Source organism: Pleurodeles waltl, chromosome 11, assembly GCF_031143425.1.
Source record: "Pleurodeles waltl isolate 20211129_DDA chromosome 11, aPleWal1.hap1.20221129, whole genome shotgun sequence".
NCBI classification, from domain to species: Eukaryota; Metazoa; Chordata; class Amphibia; order Caudata; family Salamandridae; genus Pleurodeles; species Pleurodeles waltl.
Window position 1 is genome coordinate 907,121,079 of NC_090450.1, and position 16,356 is coordinate 907,137,434.

At 44.9% G+C, this 16,356-nt stretch overlaps 1 protein-coding gene across 4 annotated transcripts in view; it reads right to left on the reverse strand.

The window, feature by feature from the left end:
- Positions 1–16,356, reverse strand: part of CUX2 (cut like homeobox 2) — a 661,979-nt gene that overhangs the window by 517,620 nt on the left and 128,003 nt on the right. The window contains exon 2 of one of the 4 annotated variants that reach the window (XM_069214852.1): positions 7,099–7,147. The exons of the other annotated variants lie outside the window; for them this stretch is intronic. Within the exon in view, the coding sequence (XP_069070953.1) occupies positions 7,099–7,136 (38 nt within the window). The 5' untranslated portion in view covers positions 7,137–7,147. The remainder of the gene's footprint in view (positions 1–7,098; positions 7,148–16,356) is intronic. 4 annotated transcript variants of the gene reach the window in all.

The following is a 16,356-nucleotide window of genomic DNA, read 5'->3' on the forward strand; positions in this document are numbered from 1 at the left end:
TTTGCTTTCTCCTTTGTTCCACCGGACAAGCATAAGAAAGGGCATACCTCAAAGCAGCATTGCACTATACTCAACATCCTGCACATACTTTAACATCTGAAACAACAGAGACATCCCACCATGCCTTCACCCTCCACAACTATTACACTTGAAAGAGATTTCCCCTGCCCAGTGCCCCATTTCTCTGGTTTGCTATCACATCGTACACATTAAAGCTGAAAGGCTGCCTCTGAAGTGCTGGGAAGAAATACATGGTTTCCCGCTGCTCTCTCCTGAACATAAGTGCCTTCCCAGTGTTCTTGAGGTGAAGGGCAGACTACAAAAAAATAACCTGAAATGTGCAGTGTATGGGGGTACATATTAAAACTTCAAAACTGACAAAAAGGGAGCGGCTAGACAATTCAGAGATTTGATCTACACGCTCAGGGCCCGATTCACAAAGAGACTTCAAAGCCAGGGTGGAGGTTCTGCAATAAGAAACTGCAATGTGGAGATTCCGCCACAACTGTGGAGGCTCCTTGCGAATGGAGCCCACAGATCGTATGCAGAGCGGGACTGGCCTGCTATCCCCATGCGGGTTGGCTGGAAAGGGCAAGTGCATGGTCAGTTTTATTGGGGCCGTGGGTCGTGACGAGATAAAAAAAAAAAAAATGGCCTACACACTGGCCCTTCCAAGCTGGCACATCTGGCATTGTCGCAGTATCCGACAGGCCAGACCATCAGGAAAAGTTTCCTCTCAACCGCACCCAGGACAGTGGGCAGCTCTTTGGATTAACAGTTTAGTAGCCCACAGGGATGTCCACTGTGCACAAAACAATAGCCACAACCGACATCTAAATCTATTTTGTAAATTATGAACCACTAGAGTGGCCCAGTAAGATCACGATAATCCCTAAATCTATATGAAGCACAGGGAATCTGTTTGGTCATGTTCAAGATGCATATATTTATTACTGATTTGATTATTTTGCATCATGCTATGTCGCCAGATTGCTGTTTGCTTGTTGGGTGATCATGGCTCAGTCTCAGGTTTGGTCACAGGGCTGCTATCAAGCATATGCCTGGTAAGGCTGTCCCTTGTTAAAAACCAACAAGGTTAGCTCACACTATGGCACTGCAGAGGGGCCAGATACCTCATTCAAGAGTGGCAAGTAGGGGAGAGTCCCATTGGGGAGCGACTGAGGACCACGCATCACAAGAAAACAACAGCCACCAGGGAAACAAAAAACGCATCTAAAAGGATACAATGAATCACAAAGAAAAGAAATACAGGAGAAAGAAATGACTCAAACAGATGGACTACCAAAGAACAAAAATATATTTCCACTACAACATTTGGGCTTCCGCCTTCCTCAGGACATGCAGAAAGGTTGTATGCTCAGAGATTATATATATATACATATATATATATATATATATATATATATATATATATCTGTCTAACATTGACTAAGACTAGCTCAACCCAGATTCTTGGCTGTACTGTCAAACCTTACCCGCCTCCAAGCACAGGTGTACAAAATCTCCACAAAACAACCTTCTGTGCCTTGAAACTCTGAAGACCAAAATCCTGACCCACTCTATCTCTCCCAGCGAAAACGTTTGGCCGGTATATCAGAAACGTAGCCTGATTTTCAGCTAATACTCTGCCCTGGGACGTAGAAACAAAAGAAGGACGGCCTCCCCTGGAAGCGCCTTTATAGCGACGCCCGCCGGACCTGTAGCTGCCCATGGCGGACTCGGCAGGGTGAAAGGACACCTGCTGTCTTCTTCGGGCAGTATTGATTCGGCCGCTGTAACAGCCAACACAATTTAGCTTAGTTCTAAATACCTGGCTATCATGAGTTCTGTGACTAGAAGGTTATAAACATCCGCCGAAAACATGGGAAAAATATTAAGCTCACTTATAGTTAATAATATATACTGTCTGTCAAGCTGGCTGTTTCCTAGCGAAAGCCTACTATTAGACACTTATTTAAAAGGCCCTTCAAGGCTTCACAAGAAAGTGCAGCTGTGCACTTTTTTTTTCCTCTGGCAAGAACTATTATAGATAAGCATCTATTCATTCCTGCAGATCACAGTCCCAGCAAATACATTTTCCGCGAAGCAAAGTTCCATATGAGGGTTTTTTTTCTTAGCAAAGCCGCTATTTTGCACAACAGCAATGTTTCGGCTCTGAAAGAGCTAAGCTGAAAGGTGCCTGCCTCGTGGAACCACTTAAAGAAATATATAGGCGTTTAACGCAGACAGCGCCGCAGATGGAGGGAAATAAATGGCTGCTCTGGAGGGAGAATCGGCTTCTAAGACTCGGGCGCGCGCGCGCGCTGTAATTTCACTATTAAACCAGGGACGCTTTTAAACTCGAATTAATCATGTTTCGATGAGACATTGTCATTAAAGTGCACTCTTATAAAATCAACAAGCATGAACATTACTTTACGGAAAACGAAAACAAGTAGGGGAGGAGGAAAGGGTATGAAAGGACAATAACAGTTTGTCCCTCACACGTGCAACCTTAGAACCCTTTTTCTAGAAGGACAAAGCACCCCGCTATAGAAAGAAATTCTACTCATACAGAGTAAGCAGACAAACAGGAGACGATTTTATCTGCTCGTTACTTTTGGATACATGGAAATCTCGTCACTATTTTTTTTCCTAAATACGGTTATCATTTTTGATTGTGGCTGTGTCAAATTCTGCCTCAAGTGCAGCATCACTAGAATTATGCGGCGATTTTTGCATCATTTTACATTTCACGCTTTCGCCACATAATCCTTCATCCGCTGCATAATCTGCAGAATTTAACAAAAAATATTGCTTCTACCAATCTAGCTCAAATGGTTCAAAAGTTACTTAAAATGCAGCAAAGCCTATTGCTGCGAAGTAGAAGGCACTTAGCAAAGGTTGAGTTCTCACCTTTCTGTAGTTTATTGCGATATTTGGGTGTTAAATGGGTACTAATGAGGTGCAAACAATGCCCAAACAGTGTTAACAAGTTTAAAAATGACAAATTAATTCAGTAATACTATCACAAAATGTGCCACCTAATGCTGCATAATTTGCCTTTTCTCGCTGCATAAATTACTCAACCCTGCCTCATAATTTGACCCTCCCCTGCCGCATGATTCCAGTGGCCCTGGTCAAGGGGTAGCAGCTTGCGCACATGGGGAGGCCTGGTGATTGGGATAATTGCTGCTCCCTGGAAATCAACAAGCACTTCCTTTGCTTTCATGAGGAGAGGGCTGCTCGATAAGGACATGATCTGACAAGCCACTGTCTGAGGAAGGCTGGGGTATAGGCAGGGCCTTTGGGATTATGCAGCAGGGGAAAACCAAATTATACAGCCCGGCTGACTAAATTATGTGGGAAGAAATGCCAAATGATGTGGTGTAATGTGGCACATCTTGTGAGAGTATTACTTCATTTTTTTTTTACACTTTATCACAGTGTGGGCCAATGATTAATTTCATGAGTACTAGCTTAACTCACAAATACAGCAATAAGTAACAGAAAGGTGACCAGTCAACCACTGCGAAGGCCTCCTACTGCGTGGCAACAAGCATGCCTGAGTTTTTAGTAACTTTTCATCCGTTGAGCTAGAAATAATTTTTATGTTAAAATCTGAAGATTATGCAACAGATGATAGATTATGTGGCAAATCCATAAAAATGCAGAAAATGCAGCAGCAGCAGCAAAATCACATAATTGTAGAAGCTCTAGTTATATGGCTCAGAGTCAGGCATAGCCTGACACAAAACTGATTATTCTGCGGTCCTAATGGACTTTCATAGGTACCAGTCTATCAGTAAAATGTACATATTTACACACTTGAAACAGCTTGGAATTCCACAGAATCTTTACAGTTTTCTGGTTTAATCTACTTCTTAACACTAGCAAACGTATGTGCAACACCATCACTCCAAGGTCTTTCTAGGTGTCTCTCTCACAACTTCAAAACGTTCTCTTCAACCACACTCTTGAACTAAGAATCAACCAATCGGAGAAGGCACAAATGCTTCAGCCTGTAACTAAATCGGACAAGTCATGGACACTGCATGAGCACAGTAGCAATAATGGCTCAGAGCTGCATTCAATTCCTCCTTCTTTGCCCCTTATGCCACTGTAGACAAAGACCAGCCTTATGCAAATCAGTCTTGCTACTGTTCTAACAGGAACAGTCCAGTCCCACCTGTAATTCCAGATTCCCCTCACATGGGAATACAAGCAACCTGTTTGGACCCAACGACACCTTGTTAGTACAGTATAGCTTGAGTCCAATTACACAGCGAACATGGGATCCACTTCTGGCCACACAGAGTATGAAATATAGGTAATACATTTTGATGGATGAGGCATACCTGCCAAAAGTAGTGGATGTCCTGGCCATCCGATTTAGAGTGCACAACAATACAGTCTAAATCAGACGGATAGGACATCAACCAATTTTGGCAGATTTACTGCATCTGCCAAACTCCAAACAATCCCATCAGTTCTCTAAGAATTTAGGCCCTCATTATGACCCTGGCGGTCGGCGGTAATATGGTGAAAAGTACTGCCAACAGGCTGGTGGTACTTTCCACAATATTATGACATTGGTGGTTTGGTCAGCCAAACCGCCAATGTACCACACCGACCGCCGCGGCGGTAACAGCTGCAGGGCTGGAGATATCAATCTTCAGCCCAGCGGCCGTCACTGTACTGCCTGCGGGATAATGACCCCCGACTACCGCCATGGTTTCTGTGGCTTCCTTACTGCCACGGAAACAATGGCGGTAGGCACTATCAGTGACAGGGAATCCCTTCCTGCCACTGATAGAGGTCTTCGCCACCCACCCCCCCCTCTCCAGATACCCCACCACCCCCACTTCCTCTCCAAACCCCCCTACATTCACACCCCCATTCACACACACACACACACACCCATTCCCACATGCATCCACACATGCATACATCCATTCACACACACATCCGCACACACTTTCATACATACACGCAGGCACGCATTCACAGAACACAACATACACGCACTCATACCTCCATACATGCACACAAATTCAACACGAAACACACACCCGCATACATGCATGCACAAACATTCAGACACACACCCACAACACTCCCCTCCCCTGTCGGAGCACCCTCTTACTTGTGTGCAGGGGGTCCTCTGGCAGGAGACGGGACAGGGTGCTGCTACCAGCAGCAGCATAAGACAGTAGAACACCATCAGGCCGTATTATGGGTCATAATACGGCTGGCAGCGGTCCACTGGCGTGGCGCTGCTGCTGGCAGCAGCACCACTTTACTGCCATCCGCTGGCATGGCCACAGCTGGATTTCTGCCATTCTTGTAGTGGAAATCCAGATGTGGTCATAATACGGCAGACGGCTGGTAGCCAGGGCAACGGTCTTTTGGCAGCCGGGGCAGTAGGCGGTATTTACCGCCAATATCATAATGAGGGCCTTAGTTTGAGAAACTGATTAGGTCATCACATCTCAATATTAACCAAGTAGTCGTTTAGGAGATGAAGAAACACATTCAAATGATGGGCCTAACTCATCAATTGGCTTCTGCTTACTGGTGAACTGGGTGACATGTTTTGCGATCAGACCTCCTAGTGTCTCCATGCAAAGAATGGATAGTATAAAAGAGACAAAAATGGTTGCATCTGCGCCGCCCACTGGATGAACCTGTTGTGGGAATTACCCTTAAATAAATGTAAGAAAGGGGCCTTTCTCCTTGTCAGAGGGAGTACAATCTACTCTTCCAAGGACTGTCACAATCTGTTCATTGCTACTGTCTTGTGAAATGAGAACTCCACTCTTTATCCTTTAAGCTCCTTTAGAGCCCCAGCAGTAGGGCTCCCAATATGGTCAGCCACCCAACTGCCCTGAATCTTTCAAGCAGGAAAATATTGTAGCAAGATCCCTGGCTATCTCTAATCACTCCCAATATTCAGGGAGGCCACAAGGCCAGCAGAGGTACCAGTGTCAGCCCCACACACAGAGAGATACAGTGGGGTGGTCACAAGTACCTTTTCAAGACTTGCAGCTTCCATATTCCAGGGAAGCTACTGCGATGCCCGCAGGGCATAGGTGTCCTTCTGCTCAGTTGCATGTCACTGTACACTGTCTGGAGCGGACATACACAGTGCAAATGTATGTGACTAATATGCTGCAATTAGCGGTTGGCATTTGTGCCAACCTGCACCATAATTCTGAAACACATTGCATTTGCTTAACCAACTTCATCTAACAAGATTGGGAGGGATGTTCCTATGGGAATTATGTATGCACACCTGACTGTCCGACTTACATATTGATTCTACAAATTACACAATATAGTATGTAAACCTGGTAGTGTCAGAAGAGTAGCTTCACTTTGTGTTACCATATCGCAGTAGCGTACCTGGATGTGGTTTGCCTACCTGATTTGCTTCTCTCCAACAGGACTCTCTTGAAACATGTCCCACCATCATACCAGCTGTGATTTTGGACTCAATGGCACTTATACAACCCTGCAATCAACACACTGAAGACGGTCCTGATCAAACCTCTGATAATCCATATTTGAGCTTTCATTGGACACCCAACAATACCATCACATATCACTGTTGTGATCTCATCCACAAATGACCACACTCAGAGATCATTTGCTAGACAGAAATCTCTCACCATTGTGCATACACCATGGCACAGAAGCCATATAGTTACAAGCATTGCCAAACCAGTAAAACCATTACACACCCAATGGAGGGGGTGGGTGGGATCAGACTTTAATATTTTACAAAAACAGAACTACAACTACGCTTCAGCATTGCCTGAAGGGCACAGAATGATTTAACTGACAGCCCTCAGCGAGGTATAAAGCACAGACAATGAGGCAGCATGGGATACTTTCATGCAACCTGTACACGCAGCGTCAATTGTGTAAAATAAACTACTGTATGACAAGGGCTGCTACCTCATCCTGCTCTGGTACACATGAAAAACTGCCTCCCTCTATGTTCCCTCAACTCTCTTTGAAAACCAGGACATGTGCTAAATTTACTGAAATCTTCTGTGGCAGATGGTAAACAAAGGTAAAAAAAGATAACTATACCTGCAAATCCGGGGCGCCCGGTCACCTTTACAGCACATCAATATACACCCTGGAAACATGCAGATGAAATTAGAATAAACATAACATGTACTCACAAGCACAACAATGCATCATAAGACAACGACCTGGGTTGTGATGCATATATTCAATGCACAATAGCAATGCCTACACGCCGGGCTTATAACTGAATGCGCCTCTACCACGTACCGGTGAGTTTGGGCACTCAACAACATATGCACTCTGCCATTCATCCATGCACTCATGCATCCATTCATTCAACCACTGGCTCATTCTTGCATTTATTGAATCGCCTAGCCAAAATTAAAACAAACACACAAACTCAACATGAATACACAAGATAAAATGAAAGACAAACATTAAAAATAGGAAAACATGCTGCCTAAACAAAGTGATCATATGCTTGCAATAAATTATTATAGTATACAGTATTGCATTATGTGGCCATAATACAATGGTATTAAACATAGATCATCTTTGTGTTTAAGTTACAACAATGCTACCATGCTTAGAAGCAATGTGCTGACCATCTCATACTGATAAAGGACAACTTGCTCTTCCTCAGTAACAATCTTTCTGGAGGATACTATATGCACCTCCAGATTCCACATCTCTGTCCATCAGACACCAAACTGCATCTGGAAAAGTTGAAATTGCTCTCCTCCACCAACAGGTTCTACCAATTCTCCAATATGACCCACAGATCCTCCACACTCCAGCATAATGACATCTCTTCCCTGTCTTTTTTTCCCACACCGCAGAGGCAGAGATGAGGCTTACCAAAATGACAGAAAATACAGTGTGCAAGAACTTGGAGTCTTATTTAAAATAGATAGTATGACAACTCTCAGAATGGGGAGGTGGGTGGGTTTGTTAGGGTATCCAGCAGAAACACTGCTATTCACAGTAGGTAACTTGTTCTTCTGATGAACACTTCTAACCCCTGATTCCTCACTTCTTGAATCAATACAAATACAGTACCTCAAAAATGAGGGTGTGAGGAAATGGTCAATCCTGTAAGACCTGCCACACTATTCTGTCAAAATGCTCATCTTTGCAGGCTTCAGAATGGAGGCAGTAATGTCTGTCGAAGGTGTGGACTGAAGCCCATGTGGTAGCACTGCAAATATCTGAAAAGGGAATACTGTGAGCCAACACTGAAAGTTGCCTTCACCCTGATGGAATTGGCTCTGATGGCCTTTGGGGCCCCTTTTTTGAAAGGACATAGCAGATCATTATCATAATTCAATGTGAAATCGTCTGCTTCTAAATAGTCTTGCAGTGCAGCCTCTCCTCCTCGGGTTTATGAAGTGGCTACAAAGTCGGCACGGTGATGGTTTTCCATTTATGATATACAGCAACAACTTTAAGAAGGAAGGAAGCCTTCGATCTCAGGACCAGGTGGCCCAGAAAAAATGAAGTGAAAGGAGGGCGGACAGACAATGCCTTCAGCTCCGTAAAACTCAAGTTGCGTTAATAGCAATCAATATTTAGAGTAAGCAGTCCGAAAGGCACAATTGGGCATGGGCACGAAAAGTGAAGAAATTAGGAAAATGAGCACTAGATTAAGCTTCCACTAGGAGATAACAAATTGCAACAGGGGAATAAAATGGGCCAAGCCATCAAAAAACGTATAACAGTAGGAGACTTCACAACGACCATTGATCTGGCAAAGAAAAGCAGAAAAAGTCAACAAATAACCTTTATCAGTGCCCACAGCAAAGTTTTGCTGGACCAGGGAGTACACCATGTGCAACATGCAGACAAACGAGCCCTAATGGACTCAACTTCCTAATCTGTGCGCCAAGAAAAAAAGCATGACCAATGTCCACAATAAACAGTCTTAGTTGAGAGGCAACAAGCCGGCAAGATGACGTCCGCCACATCCACAGGCGAGTCAAGAGAACTCGGGTTGCCCCTCTCATGGTGAAGGAGAATCTGCCCCTCCCACTGCAAGAGGCAGTTCACTCTGAGTGGAAGCAGACGAATTTAACACAGATATAAGTACAGCAGATTAGATTACCACACCCTTGCAGCCAGTTCGGTGTGATCAAGGTCACATGTGCTTATCCCTGATGCCCATCTCATAACCCAACGAATCAGGGGGATGGGCAGGAACATGCAGTGAAGCTGGAAGTTCCAAGGCCCTCTCAGTAGAAACTGGAGAGTGCTGAGCTGAGGGCACTTGAGTGTTTTCTTGATGGAGAACAGGTCCAATGAAAGGTGCTACTGACGGTTAATGTCGATTGAACCACCTGTGGGTGGAGATGCCACTTGTGATTGGCTTGATGACGCCAACTGAAATTGCCTGTCTGCATATTCAGGAAGCCAACCAGATGATGTACTACTAGTAAAACACTGAGTCTATGCCCCAGACCACAGCTTCAGGGACCCTAGACTCAGGGGTGCAAGCCCACATCAACCCGTATGTGGGCATAGCACAATCACAGCCATGTTGTCTGTGAGCTCCTGAAGTCACTGGCCATAGGTTGAGGACAGGAACTTCTTGAGGGTCAAGCAGATCACTCAAAGCTCGAGCAGGAACTCTCAGGAACAGGTTTCTGACCTCCAAGATATTTAGATGACTGCCCAGCTGAGGGAGAAGATATCGGTCACCACTGTGGTCACTGCCGGCAAAGATTACAGGGGCTTCCTGCAAATGAGATGTGCTGTCAAAACGCAACAACAGGTCCTGTACCACCTCCTGAAAGATTCAAATGTTATCCGGGAAAACCCCCTTATGGTAAGCCCATTGAAAAGAAATGCATTACAAATGTGCTGACATGTACAGGCAAGTGTCAAGAACCAGCAAGCTTCAAGAAGCACACAGACCCTAAAAGCATAACTCTGTGAGGGCCACAAGAAAAACTCTCCCTCAAATCATTGGGAGGATAACCTAAATGCCCCAAACACGGTAGCTGGATAGGAAGGTCTTAAGAGAGACAGCGTCCAACTCACCCACATAAAGAGGAGAAAGTGAGTGGGCTGGAGGTGAAACTTAAAGATGCTGATTGAAAATCCCAGAAGAAGAGCAGGGAGATTGTAGTCTAAAGATTGTAAAACACCAGCTGTGATGAGCCTGCCTTCAGCAACCAATACCTGAGGGACAGTCCTGCAAATAAGCGCACTACAAAAAAACATCATGACCTTTGTGAACTCATAAGGAGATAATGTTAGCCTAAATGAAAAGGTCGCATATTGACAGCTCACCACGAAACACAGTTATCTCCTATATGACTACAGGACTTGTATATGAAAATATGTGTCCTGCAAACTGATGGACACTATCCAGTCTTTCAACTCCAGAGCCAAAAGGATATGCATAAGAAACAGCATCTTGAATTTCTCCTTGTGAAGAATTGAGTTCAGCATACAAAGCTCCTGTATGGAACAAAAACCCCCATCTTGCTTTCGAATCAAGATAATTTTGGGATTAACATTCCTGCCCAATTTCTTTCTGCAGAACCAAGTCTCCTTTCTTAACAGTGCATGAACCTCCTGTTGCAGTATCTGGGCATGGTGAACCAAAGTGACAGAGGAAACTGGGGGAGAGGAAGAAAGTAAGCCCTGAAAGGAAAGGTCATAGCCTTGTTCGGCAATCTGGAGGACCCAAATGTCCATGGTGATGGACTGCCAGCTTGGCAAGTGTAATGACACCTATTAATCTACAGGCCGCACATGCACCATTAAAGATGGGCTAAACTGCTTTGGCGGGGGTAGCCAGGGAAGAGAAAGATTACTATTGCTGTTGCCCTCGAAGACCACTGTGGCAACAAAAAACTCAAATGCCTGCTGCATGGGTTGTGAGGGATGGTGCTGCCGAAAAGGTCAGACCTAGGAGTATAGCCTGAGATTCTTATACTGTTGGTGAAACTAGCTCCAAGTAGAAGCCAGCCCCAAGGAGCAGGCAATGGTTAAACCTTGGCTGAAGCGCTCCAGGGCTGAATGAGACTTCTTGCTGAAAAGACAAGCTTCACCAAAGGGAATGTGTGTAAAACCTGGTGGAGCACAGGGACTGGATGTTAGATATCAACATAGGAACCCATTGACCACACCAAGTTCGCCAAATTCATGCCAGAGGGGAGGCTTTGTTTGGCTGTATCCTGCCCATCATGAAACTTCTCAACAAACACCAATTGTGTCGCACAGAGCATGGCAGTATGAGCCAGAAGACACAGTGCATTAGTGAACTGAGGGTAGCTTCAATCTGGGAGAAGCAGAAGGAAAAGAATAATGGTTCTGCTTAAGAGTGGAAGAAGCCTGCACAATAAGACTCTACGGGGAGAGGTGAGCCATCAAGAACTTTGGGTCACCTGGCACCTAACGATAGAAATTGACAACTTGGCGATTCACTGAAGGAGCAGAAGCAGCTTTGCTCTATGCGACTACATCTGGATATATCAAAGATTCATTAAATGAAAGCAAGAGTTCCTCCATAGGGGAGATAGGCTGCAGGATTTCCTATGGATGTTAGCTTTGATCTCCTCTACTGGTAAGAATAATATTAGAACTTCAGCAGTTTTGCACTAAATGTACATAAATGAGGCTACCTCTTCAGTGGGAGGGCCTAAGAAGCACTCTAGATCCACCTCAGAAGACGTATCCAGGTCCCTGGCATTCTGCAAGGCCAAACTGTCTTTCACATCCTTGCAAACAGAAGGAAGTAGACTGCCAACTGCATTTCTTTCATCATCAGCACACTTACTATGTGTGGCATTTGGATGTGGTCAGAATCGCAGCCAAATAACTCCTGGAGATCACCAAAGTAATCATCATTAGGCAATGGTCTACAGGGAATTCTTTCTCATATACCTGCTTGGATTTACATCTAATCTAGACCTGATCAAAATGAGCTTTGGCTTTGGAAGGTTTGCCACCTTCTGTATCAGAGCCAAAGTCAGTGTCTGAGGCATGATGTACGGATCCTGCACTGATGCCAGTGGCAGTGAAGTCGTCAAGGCCTCTGGGGGAGGAAGAGAAGCTGGTCACCTCTGACAGCATCTGAAAGAGGCTGAGGATTCAAACTGTGCCAGGGAAGGAGCTGCTGGCAGAACCTGGTTGGAAGCTCTCAAGGATCCTTAGGGTCCAGAGGAATGAAGCATAAGATGGCCAGCCAAGCCTGAGTGAAAGACAGATTACACCTGGGTCACCACAAGAGGCCAGAACCTCTGAAAAAGGATTAGGGGCCTCCGGGTTCTCAGCCAGAGCTGAATCAGGTACTGGCTGCATTTTCACTAATACAGGCTCTGATGGAAAAGACACTGTGAGGGTCCAAGAGCGACAAGTGTTTGTGGCAGGAATGACACTGTCTAAACCCTGAAATCTTCGAGGAAGACATACTGTTAACACACAGCAAAAGTTCTAAGGAAAACAACCCAGATATGCCCAAATAAGCGGGGAAAAAAGGAACTGAAGTCTGCCCACTGGGGTGGAGCCATATATGACTCCTTGGCGTCAGGTCCTGACAAAATCTTGAGGCTGAATCAGAGCCATAGCATTACCTGTTGGTGCAAGAGAGCTATTTCAACGTTCCCACATTCAGTCTTGCACCTGGAAGAAATTCAAGAGGTAAGGAATCTGCAGGTGGAAGTGATCATCAGAAACAATGATTCACAACACACAATTCCATTCCATTATAGCTGCTCAGTAAACACCACACTAGGCTCCCATCTTGAAATGGTGTTGTGCACAGTGTATCATTATAGTACTGAAACAAGATGGCCATCCTAATGTTCCTAAAACGGAAGCCATCTTGGAATGGTATTCAATGAAACCACAAGGGCAATAGTATTACGAGATGGCTACCCACTTCAGAGGAAGTCGGTAGACAGAATGCAGCACACTGAAGCTGGAATGAGCAGCAAGAGTGCGGCCTGACACTACTCTTTTGGAAGACACAGGATGCTCTAACAAAAAAGAAAAAAATTGAAAGTGGGCCTATGAATGGAAAAATATCAAAATTAAAGAACAGGACCATCAGCCCTCGCCCAGAAGCACATTCAATTAGCATGTTATCAGACAAAATGCTGTCACTCACAGGGTAATACAGCTAATGGCTGATGTGGGCACTGCCCCATGCCGTATCTTGTCATAAAAAGAAGCAGAATGTGAATGACATCCAAAAAGGCCAATGACAGAAGAGGGGTGACCAAACGCCCCACTATGTATGTATAGATGTATTTTGTTCTGTTAATTTGTCTGATTGTAAGAGCCTGGCAGACAAAAAACACCTGTTAGGGCCTCACAAGGCAACTGTCAGGTACAGTGTCATAAAATTAGAAATATGCACATATTTACAGTTGGTAAAACAATATACAATCTGTCCTTAAAGGGTTTAGCAAAAATTATCAGAATGGAGATCTACTCACAAGGTTTGTCACCAATACCAAAACACTTGCCTACTACAGTACTCTGTGAGATTCCATGTAACAAAATACCTGTCTACCGGCCTTATCACAATTTAATAACAATCCACCCTAAATGTGTATTGATTTTAAATGATGCTTTTCATATTAAATAAACCAGGACTGCTGCCTTTCTCATACATTTTCGTAACAAAGAGATCAGACTTATTGCATCAAAAATAACTTTTCCAAATTAACCTCTTTTATAAATGGCTTGTCACCATAACAAATCCAGGCTCATTTTATTGGGCATACAAGGTAATTGTGAACTATACAGTTACAAAATGACAGCAAACCAAAACACTTGCGCTGAGAGCCTAACGGACAAGTTACATACCTTCTGTAGTACTCTTTCTGGTGGATATTCTAATCCTTGATTCATCACCTTGTGAATACTCCCAGGCACCAGACTGGATCAGGAGAATTTTCTACAGCAATTCCTTCACATGGCAGGAAGTGTCATCATTCAGCTTTGCGTAGGATCTGCCCCATTCCGGTTGTGACGTTGGGGCCCTGATATAGTCATCACCCCCACGTGCTGGTGCAAGTTTCTTTGTGATATCTGCCCACACCTTTGGACCCGGAACCTTAGTAATTGGATTGTGCAGATCTCTAGGATCGAATCTTAAACAGGGATTAGAAGAGTCCATTCCACAGATCAGGGGGTGGGTGGGTCAGTGATGACTCTAAGGTTAGACAAAGTATTCAACAGAAAGAATGTTGCTAAAGGCAAGCAACTTGTTTATCCGATGGATACTTCTAACCACAGATATCTCACCTTGTGAACAGATACCAAAACAGTACCTCCCCAAGTAGTGAGCCTGTGGAATGGCTCGGACCAGGAAATCATGCTCGATGTGAACAAGCAAAATACCCTCCCCGCCAGACCAGGCTATCCAAGTAGTAGTGCTTCATGAATGTGTGAAGTGACGTGGACATAGCAGCCTCGCAGATGTCCAAGATTGGCTCAAGACTTGCCAGAGTAGTGGTAGCAGACTTTGGTCTTGAAGAATGAGCATGTAGGCCTTCTGAGGCTGTTTCTTGGCCAATCTGTTCAGATTTTAATACACAGGACAATCCATCTACAGATGGTTCTCCTCTGCACAGTTTTCCCATTCTTCACTCCGGAGAGCCCCACAGGGATCCGATTGTCCACCTGACAGGCCTTGGTATGATCAATGTAAAAGTTCAGAGCTCTTTTTAGGTCTAGGTGATAATGTCACTCTTCCCCTTAAGACCGATGAGGCGGAGCAAAGAAAGCTGGCGGGATAATGGATTGTCCTTTGTGTGGAGGCGTGACAACTTTCTAAGAAAATGCCTCTTTAATTCTGAGCAGTAGCTTGTCTGGGAAGATGGTGGTATACGGTTGCTGGACAGACAATGCTTGTAGTTCACTCACGCAACAAGCTGATGTTATTGCTATGAGGAATATAGGGCCATATGTACAAAAGCTTTTTCCCATAGACACAGAATGGGTAAAATCCTTTGGTACATCTGGCCCATAGTCTTTAAAGTGAACAATTGGCGATGGCAGCTGTGGATTGGCTGAAATGGAATGCCCATGACAAAAGTGAGAACCAGACTGAGGTCCCCCTGAGGCATCACAAATGGTGTTGATAGGAACATATGGGTCAGCCCATAAAAAAAAAAAACACATTGCAACAAGGTCATTTGAACAAAGATGGCTGATCGGGTAAATGTATAACCTATAACTATTGCCACAGCAAGACCTTGAAGGGCTATAGATAAACAGAAGAGTAATATGGCAACTGTGCCTGTAAAGGTTAGATATTTTGGGAAAACGTCTTTTAGGGTCCCACGTAGATTGTTTTAGTCGATGGACACCTGACTACCAAGGTAACACTCACTATTTGAGAAGCGAGAATAAAAGCCATCAACTGTTGCTGCTGAATCTCCAGGCATGGAGGTGTACGTTGTGAAGGCTTGTCTGCGGGACCGTGCCTTGGTGCTGTGATAGGAGGCCCTCATCCAGATGCTCAAAGCCAAAAGGTCTCCTCTCTCCCAGTCTAAGCCACTAGGATGACATGGGCCTGATCTTCTTCAGAACTCTGAGCAGGAGAGGTAGAAGCGGGAAAGAGTATAGGAGTCCCGAGCTCCAATCAGAGGAAAAGGCATCTCCAAGCAAGTACTGGGTGGAAGGAACGCTTCCAATGCAAAGCAAATCACCCACAACTCCAGCAAATTAATGCAGAGGGGGGTTTCCTCCTGAGACAAGACCTATAATCTCCACCTCTCCAAATTGACCTCCCCAATCCACCAACAATGCATCTGTCACAACCATTATTTTGAGGTGGGGTAGGGTGAGAGATCCACCATCGGTCCAATTGTGGTCAAGCGGCCACCACTGCAGAACGTTCGCCTTCTCCTCTGACACCTGGATGGAGTCCGACAGGTTCCTATGGTGCTTGGTCCACTGAGACTTCAGATCCCACTGCAGAGCCTGCATGTGTCACCTGGCCTGGTTCACAAGGAGGATGTTGGAGGCCAAGAAGCCTCAGAGCTATTCTCACTGATACCCATGCCAAGGGTTAACACATGAGGATCACAGCCAGTATGTCCTGGACTCGATTATGCAGAGGGAAGGTTTGGAAAAGCATAGTATCCAGGATGGCTCCAATGAAGGAGAGCATCTATGAAGGTGTGAAATGTTACAGTGGGCCGACAGGAGGCCATCCTGAATCCCTTATGGCCCAAGGCACTCTAGAGGGACCTGGTAGGTTACCAAACAACTGAATCATGGCTTCTCTAAAAGTCTGAATTCGCTGTGGCTTCGCCGGGTTGCATTGGTATTAGGGGTTAGTTGGTTCCAAGGTCG